The sequence below is a fragment of the Lepidochelys olivacea genome (genome assembly GCF_965140295.1).
Source record: "Lepidochelys olivacea isolate rLepOli2 genome assembly, chromosome: 2".
NCBI lineage: Eukaryota > Metazoa > Chordata > Testudines > Cheloniidae > Lepidochelys > Lepidochelys olivacea.
In genome coordinates, this window is record NC_140412.1 from 207,608,013 (window position 1) to 207,631,230 (window position 23,218).

The 23,218-nt window shown below is 42.9% G+C and overlaps 1 protein-coding gene across 1 annotated transcript in view; it reads left to right on the forward strand.

The window, feature by feature from the left end:
• Positions 1-23,218, forward strand: part of HIBADH (3-hydroxyisobutyrate dehydrogenase) — a 131,491-nt gene that overhangs the window by 18,543 nt on the left and 89,730 nt on the right. Inside the window, exons 3-4 of the mRNA XM_084621015.1 lie at positions 6,351-6,460; positions 14,322-14,443. Coding sequence (XP_084477141.1) covers positions 6,351-6,460; positions 14,322-14,443 — 232 coding nt within the window. The remainder of the gene's footprint in view (positions 1-6,350; positions 6,461-14,321; positions 14,444-23,218) is intronic.

A 23,218-nucleotide genomic window follows, 5' to 3' on the forward strand; every position in this document is an offset into this window, starting at 1 on the left:
TTAAAGTAATGCAAGTACTCCCAATTACTTACAATTTTAAACATTTTTATTTCTTTCAAAGTATTTTAGTTAACTTCTGACAGTGCAAATAGTAAATGAGATGTATACTGCCAATAGAAGTGGATTGCTCTAGAAATATTAAGCAGATTTATTTCAGTGACTGAGGGACAAGTGTGAGGGCTTCTCCTTTTTAAAAATAGCAAAAAAAGCTTTCAGATTTGTGAAGAGACTGTCCATTCTTCATGATTTTGCATAATTTTCCTCTTTCATCCTCTTCTGGATTTAAAGGAATGTTTGTTATGCAGAGCTCTGAATCAGAACATGAAGAGTAATCGAATAGCTGTTTCACATATATACTATAAACACAGTCAGCAGACTTCCAGCTTTTGAGGCCTGGTACAGTTTCTCCTGTCACATCATATGCATTTTAGAGCTTTCTCCCTCAGAGGTATTTAATGAACTTGTGTCTTAGACTGCAAATCCTTTGGGGCAGGGACCATCTTTGTGTTCTGTATTTGTATAGCAACTAGCACAGTGGGGTCGTGGTCCATGAGTATGGCTCTTAGGCGTTACGATAAATAACAATAGATTGGCGGAACTTGTGTTTCCCACTATTTTTGAAAAAAGGAGGCTTTTCCATGGACAGAATGAACAAACATTTATAGAAAGAAATATTGTTCAATGTCTTCTATACATCTGTCTATCCTGATAGAGGCTCTGTCTGCACAGGAAATATATATTACTGGACCAGTTCTGAAACTTATTCAGGTTTTTCTGGGTGGTGTGAATGGGGCAAAGGTTTTAGTTCGGGATTTTTGTGTGTGTTCCTTTTAATGTATAAGACTGTCTTAACGCAGCTTTGCCCTGCAACCATAACATAACAGGCAAACTGTTGGATCATATTAAAGAAGTTCTGTATTAAAATCACAAATGAGTTTGATTCCCCATAGTTTAAATTCCAGGGTATTACTAATTAAGAGGTCTCTTGGTTTTTGGTACTGTTTCTCTCCCTCTGTGTGAAACTTGCAAGCTGCTAATTGTGTTAGTACATTCTAAGACAGAGTCTATTCTCAAAGCAATTCACAGAGAGAGAGACTCAAAGCAATACTCTAACAACAGAAACAGCACCCAGAGACTCCCCGCCCTTTCGTTGTATTAACAATTGTGATTAAAATATAGATAGAGGATGTATGTGGATGGATGCTTGGTGTGGATATAACTGAATGATCAGGGAGGTGCCAGCCTAAGAATCCAGTGTCCATCGGCTGAAGAAAGTGCCAAGTGGAAATAACCAGAGGACCCTCGGAGGGCAGACTGGAATCCACCCAACAGCCTAAAGAATGGGAGAACCAAAGAACAAGATAACATCTTGGAGCCGTCAGGAATGTGCTGTCTGCTGATTGATTCAGCAACAGCATGATGAAGCAATTCCCATAGACTGGCATAGGAAGAAATTCCTATAAAAATGGACTCTAAAAAGTGAGAACTTTGGGGTCTGATTCTGCAAACCAACTTCCAGGAGCATCAGATGAGCATCTGACAAGGCCCTGCTCCCTCCTCATGTCCAGGCCACCTGGCCAGTGGCTTGGCATGAGCAACTCTAAGGCTGGTAACTATGATAACAACCTTGCAGAACCTGTGTGTGTGTGTGTGTGTGTGTGTTTGTATGATTGAATGGAATGTTATAGCTATAACTAACTGCTTACTATGTTTCTTTCTGTATTCACAATAAATGTGGTATTTTGCCTTTTTCCCTTTAATAAGATCCTGCTGGTTTTTATTTTATTGGTATAACAAAACTATTAAACTGAAGTGATTTTAACTTATGTACCCAGTACAGTGTAGATACTGTGACTTTATAATGTCTGTAAAAGGACGGAAACAGGTTGCTGAATCTTCAGCTGTACTATCAGTATAAATAACTGACATTTCCACCCCTATCAGTAGGGTTCCCAACCCTCCCACTTTCTCCAGGAGTCTCCTGGAATCAGGCCCTATCTCTTTGAGGATACTGAAGCCAAACCAGGAGATTTTAGGCCCCTGAAAGTACAGCAGCGCAGCAGGGCTAAGGCAGGTTCCCTGTCTGCCCTGGTCCTTGGCTCTCCCTGTGGCTGTTGGGGGGCAGGTAGGGGGTCTTCATGTGCTGCTCCCGCCTCCAGCCCTGACTCTGCAGCACCCATTGGCCAGGATGTGCTGCCAATGGGAGCCGCGGGGGCAGCTCCTGCGGGTGCGGGCAGCGTGCGGAGCCCCAGGGGCCACAGGGACATGCTGGCTGCTTCTGGAAGTGGCGCGTGAAGCCCCCTGGCCCCACTTACCTTGGGCGGCTCCCAGTGGGTGGTACAGTGGGCTCCGGCCAATGGGAGCTGTGGAGTCGGTGCTCAGGGCGGGGGCAGTGCATGGAGCCACCTGTCCCCCCAGGGGCTGTAGAGACTTGCCGGCCTCTTCTGGGAGTGATGTGGAGCCAGGGCAGGCAGGGAACCTTCCTTAGCCCTGCTGCACAGCCACCTGAAGTAAGTGCCTCCCGAACGGAGCCCTCACCCCTCCTGCACCCTAGCCCTGAGTCCCCTCTAGCACTCAAACTCCCTCCAAGGGCTTGTGCCCTGCACCCCAACCTGGTGAAGGTGGGGGAGAGCAAGCGATGGAAGGAGGGGGGATGGGTCCCTGGGAAGGGGTGGAGCAAGGGGCAGGGCAAGGGTATTTGGGTTTGTGTGATTAAACAGTTGGCAACCCTACCTGTCAGAAAGCTGGAAATAGTTATTTCAAATAAGAAGCTGCATGCAAGTCCAGATTAAAATTCTGGTGTAGCCCCCACTTATGTGATGGCTGTCATCTTGACCAGCACTGGGGATTGAATTGGAGACCCCCAGAACTAAAAGCATGAGTTTCTACAGCTTGAACTAAAAAAGGACAGACTCCCACCATCTGTGGATTGGGCACGGAGGGAACACATACATACATACTAACCAGTAGTAAGCCCTTCTGCTGATATTGCTTCATTCATTCTACCTAGTGTCAATTGTGTGTTTTGGAATCTGTCTGCCTCCTTTCGCTGTCTGCAACTGTGTCTTACCGATCAGCAGATACTGTATTATGTATTTAAAACAAAAAGAAAAAAAGTTAATCATTCTTTTGGGTAAACCCAGCTACCCAAACTGTCCCATTTTTCCTTTTTCAACTTCTTTCTCATGGTCGCTGTTTAAAAGTAAGGAAAAAGCCAACCATCCTAAATAAGAGGTAATGGGCCCTATTGAGGTTTAGAGTTTCATAAATACATTGTGTATATGAGAGATTAATATTTATATGTCCTTTTATGTGTTTACTTATTGTTTAAACTCATAGATATCCATTTGAGTAGGGATGGTTGGACCGGTTTAGGGTCAAATAAACATAGACCCATATTTCATTTTTAACCAAACTATTTTTTTCCCCTAACATTAACAGTGCCTTGTTATGCGGAAAGCCTTAATTAAATCTTTTTTTTTAAAAGATCTAAAAAGCAGAATCTTTTATTTATGCTTTGTGATTCAGAGTTTAGTCAGAAGTAGACAATCATACTATCAAGGATATTCTTTAGCATGAATATGTGATATTTAGGCTCTTGAATAGATGAAAATATTATAAAAGATCTCCCTTCACCTTCTTCCTGCAAGTGATCCTACTACGATCAAAAGAACTACCTATGTGAGTAAGGTAAGCAGGATTGGAACCCTAATGGTCTCAGACTGGCTAACAGATTAAAAATTGTGTTTTACAATCTTTATGTTAATACATTCACTAACTCAAAAACGAAGATGATTGGATGTGAAGGAAAAGAGACAAAGTATTTTATCTTTACCGTTGTATCTCTTTCAAAATAACAACTTCAGCTTTTAAAGACGTTTGAAGGCACACAGAAATATTATTGGAAAGTGTGGAAAAACGTTATGGATGAAATTCTACCCCCACTGAAATCAATGGGAGTTCTGCCATTGACTTCGATGGGGCCAGGATTTCACCCGCAGTGTGTGTGTGATTTGTCTCCTGAAGATGCCATGTCTCAGAATATTTTTTTGTAACAGCTCGATAATTAGCAGGGTGGACATGTTGAAACCTTTATGGAAGTTTCTGGTGAGGGACATTTGAGCTGTTAACTTTTTACTTAAAAACAAAAACAGTTGTCTGAAACACTTCGGTTTGATTTTTGAAGATGGGGCTCAGAGAAGGAATGAATACCTTTTTTTCTTTTCAACAACTCCTTTCTGTTCATTGTTGCTGTAACTTTGTCAAGTAATGCGAGATTGTTGTGGTCAGCAAATAAACTATTGCACTTGGACACCAAAACTTATTCATTTTTAGGTTTGGTGGCTTTGGCTGATTTTAATTTTGCAACGCTTCTCCAAAGATGAATTTCCATCCAGTCTTTCTTTGTGATGTAAGAAGCCTCCTCCTATGAAAAAGGGAGTTAATGTATTGAAAATAAGCACAAGTCTCTTAGGACTTATTTTAAAATGTCTTTTCTCTATATACATTTAAAATTTTATTAGCAGTTGTTATTTGAATTCAATATTGAATTGTGATTTTTTTTATACATTTTCTGCAATGTTTCAAATACAATCAGTCAAATTGTAGCAATGAAGTTTGTCTTTTTCTTCGTCTTTTATGTGGTTTTGTCTTTTATTGTTGTCTGGACTTGTGTTTTAAGTGTGGTATGTCAGATATTTTTCTCATGTTGCTTTTGTTAAAACCCAACTCTTAAGTTCCATCAGTAAAACTTTTTTTTTCATGTAACAAATTGTATTTTGAGGTTAGACTATATGAATGCAGCTCTACTTGTGTTAACTTATTTTGCATTGTAATTGGTCATAACAATAATATCAATCAGGCATATCAGTGCCGTAAAATTGATTTTAATGATAAAACTTATTCTTGCACTCTAATTTTTCTATAAAGTAAAAATTTGTTTTTCTAATCTCGCATCTGGTCAAGTTATTTTACTTTGCTTGCTGTCCTTAATAGGCAGAAGATATTTATTGTGTTGCTTGTCCTTGGGGAAACTTTTACTTTTCTCTGCAGCATGGGGTATGGTTCGCTTAGTTATCTCAGCATATCTCACTAGTCAATTCCCTGTCATTTCAGGGGCCTATCCTCTGTCTCTGGCACACAACAGTTTACGGCTAGTTTACACTTAAAATGCTGCAGAAGCACTGCTGTAGCGCTTCCATGAAAACACTGCATGTGCCAGTGAGGGGGGTTCTTCTGTTAGTGTAGGTAATCCACCTCCCCAAGAGGGAGTAGCTTGGTTGACACCATGGGTTAGGTCTCAGTGGCATAGTTGTATGACCTAATTTCCTAATATAGACCAGGCCTTCATCTCTTGAGGACTAAAGTCACTGGGGTCAATATAGAGCTATTGGGGTGAAATTTAGTGGCCTGTGATATAGAGGAGGTCAGACTACATGATCTGATGGTCCCTTTTAGCCTTAAATTCTGTGGCACTTCAGGAATTATATTGCCTGCAACAGTCTTGCCCTGGCTGGTCTAGTCATTCTAATAGGTCTCTGTTACTAATTTATAATAATATATATTGTTGGCTATGTTTTTAGGGTTGGCTGCATTTACCTGTTCATAAACTGACTTAATTTGTAGGCGACAGTATGATTATGGCAAGATGGAAACAAAAAGTCTGAAGATTTCACTCTTTTTTTTTTTTTTTTTTTTTTTCACTTTGTGTATCAGTTTTGCTATTGCAGTAATTTAAGATTGGCTGGGATGGCTTTGCTGTCAGAACTTTTCCAGGACTAACTGCTCTTTTTGCTCAAAGGGCCTTGGCCTTTGAAAGCCTCCCTGGCGGTCGGCCAGAACACATATGATGCTGCCAACATGTTCCTGCTGGCAGTGTTGGTAGCTTTAGTTAAAGCTAACCAGAGTGTGTTGCTCTAAAATTAAATACATCTGTGGAAGGGGGGTCTTTTCCTGTCCCTCCCAGTATCTATAGAAGGGAAGTCGGGGCAGTCATCCATGTGGGACTAATTCTCTAGTATTATGGGACTACCCCAGAGACAGTGTGTGGAGGTGCATTTTGCATAGATGACCTTGTGCTTGCAGTAGATCGTTAGTTAGCCCTCAGTCTTGGAGGATCCATGGATAGTATTATAATCACACCCCTGGATGGAGAATTTGGAGGAATCTCTGACAGGATCCTCATCAAATTTTTCTCCCTCTGTCACTAGAGCTTGTCAAATGGTGTGGTCTGTTTCCTGTGTTTTCATTTTTGTCTAGCTGTTAAGTGTGGTGCTTTAAAAGTCATTAAAGAAGATATATTTTCTTTGTCTTTCAACAGCAGTTACATTATTTTTATTATTTTTTTTAAGGTAATGGATTCCCCAGCAGAAGTAGCAGAAAAAGCAGACAGGATTATTACTATGCTACCCTCCAGCCTCAATGCCGTAGAAGTTTACACAGGAGCAAATGGAATTCTAAAGTAAGAATTTGCTCTGCTAATTAATTTCCATTTATGATCAAGGCAATATTGCTTTTATCAAGTGATTTTTCTATTGTTTTAACTAAAATGCACTTCAGGCACAGCATTAACTGATCGATTGTTTTTATCTGCTTGGTGGTGGTGGTTGATTGATTTACTAACTGTAGGATTCTTTCAATAGTAAATATTAGGTAAATGTCATTGGCTAAAATAACTTTTTTTATTAGCACAAGATTTATCTGTGAAGTTTAAAGGAGGGACACAATTTAAACATGGTGTTTTTTTCTGAAAATAAGTGCATATTCCTATGAATATGATACATAGATGTTTTATAGTTCTTCTCCAGTGTTTCCATATCCATTGGCTATGAATCACTTGCTCAAGCATATCTTTTTTTTTTTTTTAAATCCTTTGGAGTCAATAAATCCCATGTCAGAGTTAGATCTGAGATGATGCCATGCTGGCTCACGGTAGTGCAGAACACTACCATAGAATATCTGGACAGACTTTATTTATTGATTTAATTTTATTTTAAATTTTTAACAAGTTTACAAATCCTTGCAATTGACTTATTTGAAAGACGAATTGATAAAGAAATTCTAGGACTTGTGAGTGGAAAAAGAATGGCTAGATTATTGAAAAGTGAGAATCATTGACCTGTCTAATATTAATCTTTTCTAACTAAAGACTGAATTCTGCTTTTGGATATACTGAAGGGCTTTTATAAAATCACCTTTTATTCACATTTTAGAATGTCCATTAACATGACAAATGGTACCTCATGGTTTTAATAAGTACACGAGGCACAGTGTAAAAGGATTTAGTCTGCTCCTCTTCTTGGGTGTTTGGGGAATTCCTTTGAAAATATGCGTATCATTTAAACTGTGCCTTGATGATAAGATTTGGAGCCAGATTCTCAGCTGTTGTAAATCAGCACAGCTCCATCTGTCCTTCTGGCTCACCTAAACTCCAGATCATAACAAGATGGCACTCCATTAGGAAAACTCTACCTCTAATTCATGTGCGGACAAATCAGGGTTTCACCATTCAGGTACGCTCAATAGGGATGCTCCAACATGTTGGTACACAAAGCTCTAGCCAGTCACTGAGATGTTGCTTCCTAATCCATTTAGGCCTTTAAAGAGATGGATCAGGGCCTTGAAATGAATCAGACATAGTTATAGCTGGTAGGGGTCAGAGCACTGGTATGATCTGTTTTAATCAGGAGTTTGGCTGCTACATGCCTAACCCTCTGAAGTTATTGGGTGGTCTTCAGTCAGTAGTGGTTTGCTTATAGGTGACCATAGTTAGCTCTATGTCTGGCAGGAAGATCCAGAGTCTCTTGACTAGCCAAAGGCACTTCTGGCCATTGCTGCAATGAAAACATCAAGGATTAGCAGGATTCCAAGGTTCTGCATCATCATGATTGGTGGGGGAAACCCTTGGTGTGTGAGGGCAGGAAGGGAAAGTGGTGAGTTCTAGCCAGCTCCTACATATGTTGAACGAAGAGTGGTTGTCTAATATTGATATCAGAGTCCATAGGATATCTGTGCTACATCTACCCTTGCAACTGTACATGGTTACATGTGCATTGTTGTGCCATTAACCCCTTCCCCATTGTCTACATTTGAAGTGCTGAAGCAGGTTCCTGAAGGAGAGTGCACAGCAAGAAAGCTAGCATGCATGAGGGATGTGGGTATGTACATGCCTCTGCTGTGGCATGGCCCATACATGTTCTATAGTGCAGTATGGACAGGAGCAAGGGGCATATTACCAGGTCACGAGTCTCAATAGTCCTCCATGGCCATTCCCTTTCCTGCCAGACCCTTATCCCTCATTGCCACCGTTAGTAGCATCCTGCACTGAGCACTTCAGGACAGTTTTCTGCTGAACTGCTCTGTTAATCAGCAAAGGCCATTATGGATCATGTTCCAAGAGCTGCCACCTGGTCTCTGGAGCATACCAGTGCGCTCATCAAGGTGTGGTCAGAGTACACTGTCCTCCTCAACTTCAACTGAAGTGGCAGGAACATATACCTCTACTGGAAGATTTCACAGAGGCTGGAGGAGTCGGGCATTCAACAAACTCTGTTCCGGTGCTGGGATTTCTGGAAGCGCTTGAGGCTCCTGTACCCAGAGGGTGATGGACTGAAACAATCATTCCAGGAGGGGACCTAGCATGTGCCTATGCTACGATGAGCTGAATTGGGTGCTCCCCAGAGATTCAAGTACAGACCTTGAAGTGATTCATGACTACCTTCTCAAACTCGCCGGCCTCTTCATATGATGGGACTGAGGGGCAGGGCAAGAAGACAGCAGGGACTGCCAAGGAAGCCCTGGGTGACCTGGAGGATGAGGAGCGTGTGATTCTGTACCTCTGCCCAGCAGACCTGAGTGAGGAAGCCTTCCCCTGAAGAGCCTGAGGAGGATTGAGACCCACTGCAGGAACCAGAACCCGAAGCTGGTAAGTTACAATCTATCCCCTCTTGCTCTGGTGATACATGCCTGAAGCTGCCCCACCTCCCTGCTCTACCTCAACATGGTCCCCAAGCAGGACATAGCTGTAAATCAGTGATTTCAGTGAAATTCCATGAACCACTGTAATGCACTTAGCAGAAGCCATAACAAAAGAATATTAACGAGCAGTCCCTATGTCTCTTCATTTGACTGTCAACACTGTGAACAGTGATAGTCCCTGGGCTGTGTGAACTGGGGGGGAAAACGAGAGTGTGTGTGTGTGTGTAGGGGGGAGGAAGAACAGTTGTATGACATGGCTGATCAAAAACCCCAAATCGCCCCTCTGCCCCACTCCCCCCTCCTTTCTTTTCCTTTTTCCTTTCCAAATGGGAGCCTGCAGAAGGGAAATGGGAGTAGTTGGTGGCTTGGTGCAGGCCTTGTCAGATTTGGAAACAGAAAGGGAAGGAACGCTTTGGTTGTCCGAGGAGTATCAGAACGGTCTATTCTCCTTATGACCATTTCAGCTGTTTATGACCATTCCCAGTCCCTGGTATCTGACCTCTCCTGTGCTAAATCACTCGGCAGGAGCCAGGTGAAGCAGAAGTGGATGTAGGATCCTCTTGGGCAGTTTCACAAACACAATGATGTGTCCTTTAGCACAGGTGACAGGCTTGCAATGTTAATCAGAAAGTTCAGGGAAGAAAATACACTTGCAGTGTGACGCTCTGCCCCTTTCAGTGCTGTTCGCTGGACACAGGGGCTGGACTTTCTAGTGCTTCAGGGTTGGCTAGGGGGTGGATGAACGTTCTTAGTGATTCTCGGTTCCTCTTGTGCCTGGGAACTGTCTACTAGCTTGGAATACGGTCAATTGCCTCTCAGATCACCTCCCAGTCTTATAAGCATAATTCAACAAATTTTTCATGCAGTTGAAATTCAGACTGGTTCTTCAGGTTTAAGGACAGTGCAAATGTTTGGTCCACCTTTATAGCTCACCAAACCCCTCCACTCAGCAATACATAGATAGGTGGTCATTAGTAAAAACATCTGTCTGACATAGGTGGCTAGAGCCCCTCCACTGCACTGGAAGTACACCTTTTTTTCATTTTGGTAGCTTGAAAAGTTCTATGTTCTCCAAATGGTGTCCAGCCTTTAAAGAACAAATAGATGAGTGGTGAAGTACCCCTGGAAAGGAACTAAACCCCATCCCAACCAGCCCCTCCATGCACTGTAAACATTACAGCATTTTAATAATAGCACTGCAGGTATTCCTGTTATTACCATCGGCGCCTTCCTCATGGGCTGCAAAAGCAGTCTGAGAAAGAAGGACACTAACAGTTGCATTCCCTGAGATGCTAAAAAGTATCAATATTGTGACCTTTGGCAGCACATTTATATTATGGGGGATGGGGGGCTTCTTAGGTTCCTTCAAAGAAGAAATAAAATATAATGCAACCCACTCCACTGAGTTAGGGCAGGAGCAGTGTCCCAGAGATAGCAGATGAAGAAGGGCCATGGAGAACCTGCTCATTGGCATTGAAAGACGGAGCAGGAGCTGTTTGAGCTCTTCAGAGTGAGGCACTGATGAACCAGTTCCTGGATCTGGAGTCACACCACAGTGAACAGGAATATGCCCAGAGAGAACTGGATTGTGAACTCACGCGGCTGCTAGAACAACTGGTGGCAGAACACTTTCAGGGCCTGCCTGCCTCTGTGGCCACTGCTTCTCCCCAGGAGCAGACCCCACCGCCTCTGCCCACTCCTCCTCCAGCTGCCAAGCAGGCTGCTCCTGATGTGGTGGCTCCACCCCACCGTCCTCTCCTGGTGATGGGGAAGAGCATGCCGGACACCTGTCACAACATCCTCCACTGGCACCTGAAACCCCTTGCAAGGGGAATCCCCCAGGGCATGTAGGAGTGGAACGATCCAATGACTGGATCCCAGCTGACGTTCAGTCCCCAAACTCCACCTAGGAGTCATCGTTGTTTGCCCCCCTGCATAATATTCTGCATCTGTTTTCCCCCTCTTTCTGAGGGTGAGGGGAAGTGGAAGGACAAGGAGATGGGGCCACAGACAGTAATGTTTGGGAATTTGATCTTTTTGTTGTTGTTCATTTGTAGTGCCTGTTAATGTTGTTGTTCTGTGTTCCATGTATCTCTTTAAATAAAAATTTCCGTTCACTTCACTTGTGTGTTCACCTTGCTTTCCGAGTATGGTCAATGGGATATTTCACACACGTTTGGGATAGGTCAGTGGGACTCACAGGACGTGACTGAGAGTTCTGTAACTCTGGTGCCACAGAAATGCAATTCATTCTCCATCTCTTGCCCCTAGCCTTTTTTTTTTTTTTTTTTTTTTTAAGAAAAGCAGGGTTCATGACTGTGAACTAAGCTGTGAAATAACTGTTGCTGTCCAAAGCACCAGAATGGAAAATAGAAGAGAAGTTAACTGAAATGTCTTTGCGCTTTTGTTAATAACTTGGGCAACAATACAGACAGAAGAAACCAAACTAAATTAACATTGAAGATATCTGACACTGAGCTGTGCTTTTATGACTCATCCTGCCTCACCCCCAAACAATCACCACTTGCAACCAGGGGTGTACTCATTCGTAACAGTGAAGTACTGTGAGCTCCCGTTTCAGAAAACATTGTGAAGAAGGAATGTGTGAAGCCTTCCACCCAAAACCTTACACAACTTTACGAATGATTTAGTTGTTCTCCATAAAGCAGTTTCTTGGTCAGCCATCTTTGGTGTTTCAAATAGTTTTGGACCCATTCCATCCAATAACTGGTACTGCACTGCACAAACATTTGTCCTGCCAGCAGGCGCAGAACCGCATTGTCATATACTTGCTCCATGCCTTCCATGCAGTTTGGCAGAGGTGAGAAGGAGCCGCCATTGCCAAAAGTGTGAAGGTGCCATACAGTACCAGCAACACACAGCAAGGCGGTTCCCAGAATGTCTCCTGTGATGTACAAGACTCTGGGTTACAAATCCTGAAGTGACTAACATCATTTACCAAAAGGGATGTCTGGAGGCGGGTATATACCCGTCACAGCATATACCCTGGCCAAGCACAGCATGTGTGGACACTCAGTGCGGGTACAGGGTACATGTGACAGCGGTACATGGACAAGTACCTGGGGACAAGTGGAAGTGCAGACATAGCCTTAGAGTCTCTTAATAGATATTGATCAGGTGTGTGGTTAGGGCAGATTGGACAGAAATCTTACTACACCAGGCAAGGAGGAGGAGAAACTGTGGGGGTGTACCCCTTATCCAAACCAGAGAGAGGAGGGGGAGCTCCCCTCTGTGTTCAGCAGAGGAGTGGGACCCTTTCCTCCCTGCCATTCCCTTGCCTTAATCCCAGGCAAAATGGAAGGACAGAATTTGGCCCTGAAGGAATCTGTAGATTAGTACCTTTGGAGAAGAGCAGGTGCCCCCGTGCTTTGGGACCTGTTCAGGTGAAACCTTATGAATTTCCGGCATGGCTCTCTCCACAGTGGTAGTCTTCCGTGAGTGGATCAGTAGCACTTAATCATGTGTCAAAGGCAGCCAGTAGGTCTGTACTCTGACAGTGAGTTCAAGCTGTAGGAAACCTAGAATCCTGAAAGCAGTTAAATGCTGCTGGAATTTCCCTCCTGCTGCCTTCTCAATTCCCTTACCGAATAAAGGAAAGCTAGAAACTAGCAGTAAGTGCCAGATTGTGTGCTGAGTGGTCATTTTTTGATGATAGGTTGGATTTTGACCATTTTTAAGGATTCTTCACTCTTGCCAAGAAAGCATTGATCCCAAGAACTTAAGAATGATCCTAGTCATACTCCAGAAGTTTCCATTTGCCAGAAGAGGTGTGGGTCTACATCAGTGGTTTTCAAACTTCGTGAGCTGAGCCCTCCCCTTTGAGTTACAATTTTTAGTTGTGTTCCCTCTGGGGGCTGCTGGCCAGGGCTCCTGTTGTCAGCTGGGGGTGGAGGGTGTACCAGTGTCCCACAGTTTGAAAATCTCTGGTATATATTCTGTGTGGTTGCACAGACTTCCATCAGTCCCCCGTTTGAGGGCTTGTTCTGAACCTGGAGGAAGGTAACCCAATGGTATCTTCAGAATTGGCTTTTGTTAGGCTGTATCCGAAGTAATCTCTCCAGTCTGTTCCTTCTGTTAAATAGGACAAGAACTTCATATGTTGGGTAATGTTTGAGTCTGGAGCTGTAGTATGGGCTAGAAGTCAAAAATGTTTGTATCTGTATATCCAAGAGCAAAATTTAACCCTTTATGTTAAACAGCAAGATGAGTTTGTGTACTTGCAACAATGTAAACACAGTGATACACTGAATTTTATTTCTGTATTTGCACTGTACTCTAACTAGAAATTGGATACAACATATGATCATAGAATGGGTTTTTATTGCCTAATATGTAGCTTTAAATTATTACCTTTTTTAATTGGAAATATGTGCTGTGTGAACTGAGTGTTCTGGGCTCTTTTGAGCAAGAATTGCAGGTGGGGTCAGGAGGAAGAAGGCAAAGAAGCAGTCTGAATTTGATTTTTGACCCAAATATGGACAGCTGCCATTTAAAGACATATTTTGTGTGTGATATCTGCATTTTACTGTATACATTTCAAAGGTGCAATATGAAAAATGAATTTGTCCATGCTACATACATTTACCAGACCCCCGGGGGGGCAGGGGGGAACCAACCCCCACAACTTTTTTCCATGTTGCTTCACATTCCTCTTACCCATTTCAATCTGCTGGATTTACAATTTGTAATTATAGCTTTTATTTAGAGCAAGTTCTGGTGGTAAATACAAGGAGGTTGCTGCATTGAAAGGAATAGGTAATTCTGATCAGATACTTTTATATGAAAGAAATTGCTTATGGAAAGAAAGATCCATTGTGTATATAACTTTAAAAGTTTGAAGGGTGTTACATCTATATACAGTACTCTACTCTACCATTCATTGCATAAACATATTTTAAGTCTGCCACACATAGAACTATATATAATCTTGTTTGATAGAATTTGTACCTAAACAATGCAAGTCGTTTTGATCCTTTGTGTTATAGTGGGGTTTAGGCAGAACATCCCTTTTTTGTTCATTCTCATAAGGGTTTTATGTATCTGTTAGTCCATTTGAAGTGACTGGTTTTGGATTATCAAAACCAACCAAACAAACCCACAACCCCGTATAATGAAGTTCAAGAGGAACAGGTATATATGTTGGTACCTTAGCAGGTCTCACTCACACTAGGATTTTAAGACTGTGATCTGAAAAGGATCCATGGCCACTTTCTTGCATCGAGTGCATTGGCTTTACTAGCCAGTGACAGCAGTCAGAGATGTGGTCATGTGCAGTTTCTACTTAGCTACAAATATTTTATTTATTGATATTGTGTTTTTTTTAGGAAAGTGAAGAAAGGTTCATTGTTAATAGACTCCAGTACTATTGACCCTGCCGTTTCAAAAGAATTAGCTAAAGCAGTTGAAAAAATGGGAGCTGTTTTCATGGATGCCCCTGTTTCTGGTGGTAAGTCTCTTTGCTAAATATATAATCCTGTATGTTGTAGAAGACATTTCTTTTTGGGTGCATCCTACCTCCTCCCTTGCCTCTCCTCCCCCCCCCCCCCTTCTTGTTATTGCTATGAGCAACTCTTTGTGCTATATCCTGGCACAGTTGCTACCCCTTTTTGTTAATGTTTTCTTTCCCCCTCCTATCCTTTATTTGTCCACTTGTATAGATGTATTTTTCTTGGTTTTGTTAATTATTTTTAATGCTCTTGGGCTGCATTGGCACACACAGTTGATTCAGGGTGTGGTGTTTGGCCCTCTCTAAAGGCTGGGTGGGGCATGTTACTTGTTGTGCTCTCTTGGCTGAAAGGAGTGCTGCAGCAACAGAGAAAGGTAGCTTGGGCTTGTAGGCTTCTGCCTGATCTTGCAGCCTGGTACATTTCCGGTGTTTCCACAGCCAGCTGCATTAGAGTCTCCTGCAAGAGTAGGGAGGGAAGGCAGATGGCCTTCAAGAAGCTGCCTGTGACTTTACCTAAAGCCTTAGCTGCACGCTTTGCTGCAGTGGTTGTAGGCTGGATCTGAACTCACGGAGCCTTCTCTCAGCACTATGGTCGTTTCTTTTATCCCAAGTTTGCTTACTAGTAGTGCCGTCCTAGGAAACTATCTGCACACACCCCTCCTAAAAAAAAAAACCAAAAAACAACCACCACCAACTTCCTGTTTGGGAAAAGTTAGCTAAAGTTTAGGAAAAAGAAAAGGAGTACTTGTGGCACCTTAGAGACTAACCAATTTATTTGAGCATGAGCTTTCGTGAGCTACAGCTCACTTCATCAGATGCATGCATGCATCGGAAGTGAGCTGTAGCTCACGAAAGCTCATGCTCAAATAAATTGGTTAGTCTCTAAGGTGCCACAAGTACTCCTTTTCTTTTTGCGAATACAGACTAACACGGCTGTTACTCTGAAACCTAAAGTTTAGGGCGTCAGTCAAATGATTTAAAAATAAAAAGACAGGACAGTTTTTAAAAATGATTTTTCAAATGTTTATGTAGAACATACTAAATGTATCCCATAATGGCTTACAGTGAAATGTAGCAAACTTTCTCTTTTCTCTGATTTGAAAATGATTAGAATGTGTGTATGTAATATTTGTATACTCTTGAAGTTGGAGACTGATACCCTAGACATTAGTATTGCCTCTGTCAGGAGATACTTTTTAAAAATATGCAAGTCTTTCCCCTTTTCTTGGGTAAAATTAGATGTTAAAAAAAAAACAACACACTAACGTATCATTATTAAAGCCTAAGTCTACATTTTTTACAACCTGCAACATAGCAAAGGCAGTCTTGAAATTTAAAACAAAAAATACCAGATAGTTTTATTGAACTATTTGGGACAATCATTCTTGGCCATCCAGAGTTTAATTGCAGTTCTACTCTAAAAATAACTGTGTAAATGGCATTGTGTGGTTTCATATTTATTATCTTTTACTGACTTCAGATAAAACTTTCTCAGTTTACAAGTAAAAAGATGTTCCTTCTCCCCTTTCCTCCCCCTCACCTCTCCAAGCTGGCAGTCTTGCAAACTGGCCCTTGGAGCTGAAGTTCAAACTGGGTTCTTCTAGTTTGTGTATAATCACGATGATAGAGTCTGCAAGGCCAAATTCTGCTTCTACTCTGTGCAGCTTCATTCCCTTCAAGATCTAACTGAGACTGAATTTGGCCATGCAATTGGAATTTGGGGGCCAACATTTTTCTCTGCCTCTATGAACAGAGGGTGGAAAAACTCAGAAGATATCAGCTGACAGGATGTGGAAGGAAGGGTTCTTACTCCACAGCCAAAATATGTTTCTGATTTGTAAAATTAGATGAATTGTTAGCCTGGGAATAGATATTCCACTCTCTCACTTTTTTTTTCTGTTTTTTGCATAATTTTTTTCTAAACATAGCAGTGGTTCTCAACCTATTTACCATTGTGGGCCGTATATGCAGTTCTCTGTGTGAGGTGGGCCATATCCACGCAATATATATACTACTTGTCTGGCCCTGAGGATGTCACATGGGCCGTAGCTGTGTGCTGGTTGGGCTGCAAGCAGATTGAGAACCACTGAAACATAGTCTGTCATATTTATCTGTTTGGCAGCATTGAGACCTTTTATGTGGTTCCCTTTGTGACACCACTCCAAATATAATTTCACAAATTGTTTGGCTGCTAGGATTGGTTATCTTCTGAAAGTGTTCTCTTTCTACCCAGAACTCACTGAGGTCATTTATTTTAAAACATTCCATCCAAACTATTGTATTGGCTGCTTTTTGTTGCTTGGGAATATAAAATGGAGATCTGGTTAAAGCAATAACAGATAAAGTTTTATCTGAATAAAAATTCTTTCACTTAGTTTGTGATGCCAATAAAATACAAAATATCATGAGCAACTTAGCATTTTTTGGGGAAGGGAAATCAATATTTAGCTTTCTAGTAGATAAAGATAACATTAACTGTACAAGATATAACTTGGAACTAAACCAAATGAAAATGGACAATTGCAGGGTATGTTCTATGTTAAGTGCCGCATTAGAAGAATTAAAAAGATAAAGAATTCAGTAATAAAACATAACATTAAGCAGTAAGTCATAAAAGGATCTTTTGGAGGAATTACTGTATATCTTGATTACATTATTTAATATTGGTCTAATGACCAGCAGAAGTACAGTACTTCCTCGAGAATCTACAGGCCTTGTGTTGTTTTGAAATGCAGTGATGTGGGGGTTGGGGATGGCAGGCAAGGGACAAGAACAATCATCCTTGTACCTGTATATTTACAGTGCATTATTGACAGATGGTTCCACTTGTGCCCAGGGTTATGCTGTTTCCTAATGGAAGTTAATATTTGTCTGTTTGTGAAAGCATATGTTTACGTTCCGAATAATCTTTTCAGAAATCATTTGGGCTGCAGAGCTCATGGAGAAAATGCTGGCCTTGAGTATATGAAGTTGGTGGTTCCAAATGAAATGAATACATATGACCTCCAGTTTGCAACATTAATTTGACAGTTTATTTGCATTTTGTACTCTCTCTTATAGGGCTTATTTCAGGATAGACCTAGAATTCCATGGAGTAGTTACACACTTTCTTGGCTGGTGAGAAACTGGCATGTTGTACTCCAGTAATACGCAGACCTCAGGAGCCACATTAGCGATCAACATTACCCCAGTAGTGTGAATTCATTGTTTCATTTACTATAGTACTGTATATTGTAGTTGATAAAATTAATAATTGGGCAGTCAGTGATAATGGGGTGTGTGTGTGTGTGTTTGTTTGTATATATATTTTGAGAGAGAATTGAATTTATATGTACTATTTTCACAGCAAAATGAATGACCAAATATTTTATAAACTACAAGTGGTTAATGACCTAGTAAAAGCATCCTTGCTGGTTAATAACGTAGACTGGTTTAATGATTAAACCACACAGTGTTTTAATATCGTGCGCTGCAAAGAGCCGCAGGAGACACATTAAAGAGCAAATTGCAGCTTGCGAGCCTCAGTCTGAGTATCCCTGTTATACACACTTGTAGCCTAGATTCAGGAGTTTCTAATTGGAAATTAATACACAAACCCATTACAGTGTTGTATGTATTAATTTTGGAAAATACTTCTCATCCCCACTGTTGCCTGCAGATTTAATTATTAATACTGGCTAGAGATGGCAATTGCTTTACATTGGGGATTAGGATCATTGGCAGGTCTATGTGAGAAAGTTTGTATCATCCTTGCCAGCACGGTATTGATGTGAATAAAAACAGGAGATGAGTTCTATTGCTTGCTCTTCAGTAATATAAATATTCCATGCCTAATGAGGATGCAATGAGAAAACCAATAAATGTCTATTACAATTAGACTAATAATAAATTGATCCTTTTTTTCGGTTGGGCAGTTTTGGTTTGGCAACTTTACAACAGCCTCCTATAAATACAAATTATCATACAAAGAAGAAATCAGTGGAGCTTTGTGCAGGGTAGGATATTTCATCATGAGTCAGGGTGTCAAAATCTAGTCCTTAACAATATGACGACTTCATTGACTTCAGTGGAGGCAAGATACAGCCTTGAGGTGTAATACTGATTTAACTCTAAGTGGATATTGTACCGCATGAAGCCCTGTTCTACACTACAGGTTTAGGTCGAATTTAGCCACGTTAGGTCGATTTTAAAACGAATGCGTCTACACAACCAACTCCATTCTGTCGATCTAAAGGGCTCTTAAAATCTACTTCTGTATTCCTCCCCAGGGAGAGGACTAGCGCTAAAATCGACCTTGCTGGGTCGAATTTGGGATAGTGCAGATGCAATTCAATGGTATTGGCCTCCAGTAGCTATCCCACAGTGCTCCAATGTGAACTCCGGTGCACTAGCCAGGTACACAGGAAAAGCCCTGGGAAATTTTGAAATTCATTTCCTGTTTGGTCAGCGTGGCGAGCTCAGCAGCACAGGTGACCACGGAGTCCCCCTAGAATCGCAAACAAGCTCCAGCATGGACCGAAAGGGGAACACTGAATCTGATTGCTGTATGGGGAGAAGAATCCGTGCAGACCAAACTCCGATCAAAAAGAAGAAATGAGATGGATTATATATATGCCAAAATTGCACAGGGCATGGTGGAGAGAGTCTACAACAGGGACACACAGCAGTGCCGTGTGAAAGTTAAGAAGCTCAGGCAAGCTTACCAAAAGATAAAGGAGGCAAAAGGTCAATCTAGGTCAGAGTCCCATACATGCTGCTTCTATGATCAGCGGCATGGCATTCTAGCAGGGGACCCTACCACTACTCCACCACTGTCCATGGACACCTGCAAGGGGGGAGTCTCACGCAACAAGGAGGAGGATTTTGTGGATGAGGAAGAGGCGGGGAATGCACAGCAGGCAAGCAGTGAATCTGTTCTCCCTGGCAGCCAGACCTTTTCATCACCCTGGAGCCAATACCCTCCCAAGGTGGGATCCCGGACCCCAGAGTAGGAGAAGGCAGCTCTGGTGAGTGCACATTTGTTACTACAGTACAGGGTTTAAAAGCAATAGTGTTTAATGTTTGATTTTCCCTGAAGACTTGGGATGCATTCATGGCCAGTACAGCTACTGGAAAAGTCTGTTAATGTGTCTGGGAATGGAGCGGGAATCCTCCAGGGATATGTCCATGAAGCTGTCTTGGAGGTACTCTGAAAGTCTTTGCAGAAGGTTTGTGGGGAGGCCTGCCTTATTTCATCCTCCACCGTAGGACACTTTACCACACCAAGCCAGTAGCAAGTAGTCTGGAATCATTGCAGCACAAAGCATGTCAGCGAATGGTCCTGGGCTTTGGTCACATTCAAGCAACATTCGGTCTTTATCTTTCTGTGTTAGCCTCAGGAGAGTGATATCATTATGATCACCTGGTTGAAATAGGGGAATTTTTGTAAGGGGACAGTAAAAGAACCCTGTTCATGCTGGGTTGTTTGTGCTTGGCTAAAAGGGATAATCCTGGAGAATAGCCACGCTGTGGGGTGGGGGGAGGTGTGTGCTGCACATCCACCCGAAAACCACAGCCCGTCCTTTTAAATGTGAAACCCAACCGGCATTGCTTGCTCTGGGAAAGGATGGTGCTGCAGTTTGAAACCATTCCCACGTTATGAAGACGTAAGAAGTCAGCCCTGCATACTATGGCTACCTAGAAACCAAATTCTGTTGCCCATCTGTTTGTGATGTGTCACCATACCAGCAGGTGCTCAATATAAAGGGCAAAATGCAACCTTGTACGTAAAGCACAAGTGCTGTCTGCTGTGAATTGCTTGATTCACTGTGAAAGAATCTCCCTTTTTGTTTTCAGAAATGTATCATAAATTTTACTCTCCCTTTTTATCTCCACCCCAGGTGCAAATGTTTCTCTACTTCCCCTATCATCTCTGTCCTGAGGTTATTGCAGATTAGAAAGTGAAAAAAACCACACACAAAAAACGCACTCATGATGACATGTTTTCCGAGCTCTGCAGTCCTCCCGCATTGATAGGGCACAGCTTAATGCATGGAGGCATTTAGTGGCAGAGGCCAGGAAAGCATTAAGTGAGCGCAAAGAGCAGAGGCAGGAGGTGATACTGAGGCTAATGGGGGAGCAAACTGACATGAGGAAGCGTCTGTTGGAGCTGCAGGAAAGCCAACAAGAGCACAGACCCCTGCCGCATCCATTGTGTAAGCGCTTGCCCTCCTCACCCAGACGCCCAGGAACATGGGGGGAGTCTCTGTGCACCCAGCCACTCCACTCCAGAGGATCGCCCAAGCAACAGAAGGCTGTCATTCAAACAGTTTTGATTTTTAGTGTGGCTACAATAAGCAATGTGGCCTTGTCCTTCCCTCCTCCTGCACCCCACCCCACCCTACCCCACCCAGGCTACCTTGTCAGTTATCTCACTTTCTTTATTCATTTAAAAAAAAATGCATGGTTTCAAAACAATAGTTACTCTATTTCCTTTGCCAGCTGTGATGGAAGGTGGGGAGGATGGTTGGCTTACAGGGAATTAAAATCCACAAAGGGGTCGGGTTTGCAGCAAGGAGAAACACATGCAGATTCACACCATACCTTGGTCCATCATGAAACTGGTTTTCAAAGCCTCTCTAATGCGCAGCGCGCTTCGCTGTGCTCTTCTAATCCCCCTGCTATCTGGCTGCTCAAAATCTGCTGCCAGGCTATTTGCCTCAACCTCCCACCCTGCCATAAATATCTTCCCCCTTACTCTCACAGATATTATGGAACACACAGCAAGCAGCAATAACAATGGGCATGTTGGTTGCGCTGAGGTCTAATCTAGTCAGCAAACCGTGCCAGCAAGCTTTTAAACGTCCAACGGCACATTCTACCACCATTCTGCACTTGCTGAGCCCATAGTTGAAATGCTCCTTACTACTGTCCAGGCTGCCTGTATATGGCTTCATGAGCCATGGGAACAAGGCGTAGGCTGGGTCCCCAAGGATAACTATTGGCATTTCAGCATCCCCAATGGTAATTTTCTGGTCTGGAAAGTAAGTCCCTTCTTGCAACTGCTTGAACAGCCTGGAGTTCCTAAAGATGCGAATGTCATGCACTTTTCTGGGCCATCCATGTTGATATCGGTGAAACGTCCCTTGTGATCCAGCAGTGCTTGCAGCACCATTGAGAAGTATCCCTTGCGATTTACATATTGGTTGGCAAGATGGTCTGGTGCCAAGATAAGGATGCATTCCATCTATCGCCCCACCACAGTTAAGGAACTCCATTGCAGCAAAGCCATCCAGTATGACCTGCACATTTCCCAGAGTCACTACCCTTGATAGCAGAATGTCAGTGATTGCATTGGCTACTTGGGTCACAGCAGTCCCCACAGTAGACTTGTCCACTCCAAACTGATTCCTGACTGACTGGTAGCAGTCAGGCGTTGCAAGCTTCCACAGGGCTATCACTGCTCACTTCTCAACTGTCAGGGCTGCTCTCTTCTTGGTATCCCTGAGCTTCGGGGTAGGGGAAAGCAACTCACAGAGTTGCATGGAAGTGGCCTTACGCATGTGAAAGTTTTGCAGTCATTGTGAATCATCCCATACCCACAACACTGTGTGGTCCCACCACTCTGTGCTTGTTTGCCGGGCCCAGAATTGGTGTTCCACTGTATCAACCAGCCCCGCTGCCACCATGATGTCCCAATTGCCACAGCCCATGCTTTCAGGAACATCTGTGTTCATGTCCTCATCACAATCGTCCTCGTGCTGGTGTCTCTGAGTCTTGTTCTGCACATACTCCAGGATAATGCGCGAGGTGTTTTACAATGCTTACAACAGCAGCGGTGAGCTGAGTAGGCTCTGTGCTTGCCGTGGTATGGCGTCTGCCTGGGTAACCCAGGAAAAAAGGCATGAAACGATTGTCTGCCGTTGCTTTCACAGAGGGAGGGAGGAAGGAGCGAGTGATGACATGTACCCAAAACCATCCTTGACAATGTTTTTACCCCATCAGGCATTGGGAGCTTAACCCAGAATTCCAATGGGCAGCAGGGACGGCAGGAATTGTGGGATAGCTACCCACAGTGCACTGCTCCGTATGTTGATGCTAGCCATGGTATTGAGGACACTCTGCCGACTTAATGCGCTTAGTGTGGACATACACAATTGACTGTATAAAATCAATTTCTAAAAATCGACAACACCACTAACTTCCTGAGGAAACTACAATACATCGGTGATCTTCCTGAAAACACCATCCTGGCCACTATGGATGTAGAAGCTCCCTACACCAACGTTCCACACAAAGATGGACTACAAGCCGTCAGGAACAATATTCCCGATAATGTCCCAGCAAACCTGGTGGCTTAACTTTGACTTTGTCCTCACCCATAACTATTTCACATTTGCGGACAATGTATACCTTCAAATCAGCAGCACTGCTATGGGTACCCGCATGGCCTCACAGTATGCCAACATTTTTATGGCTGACTTAGAACAACGCTTCCTCAGCTCTCGTCCCCTAATGCTCCTACCCTACTTGCGCTACATTGATGACCTCTTCATCGTCTGGACCCATGGAAAAGAAGCCCTTGAGGAATTCCACCATGATTTCAGCAATTTCCATCCCACCATCAACCTCAGCCTGGACCAGTCCACACAAGAGATCCACTTCCTGGATACTACGGTGCTAATAAGCAATGGTTACATAAACACCACCCTATACCGGAAACCTTCTGACCGCTATTCCTATCTACATGCCTCCAGCTTTCACCCAGACCAAACCACACGATCCATCGTCTACAGC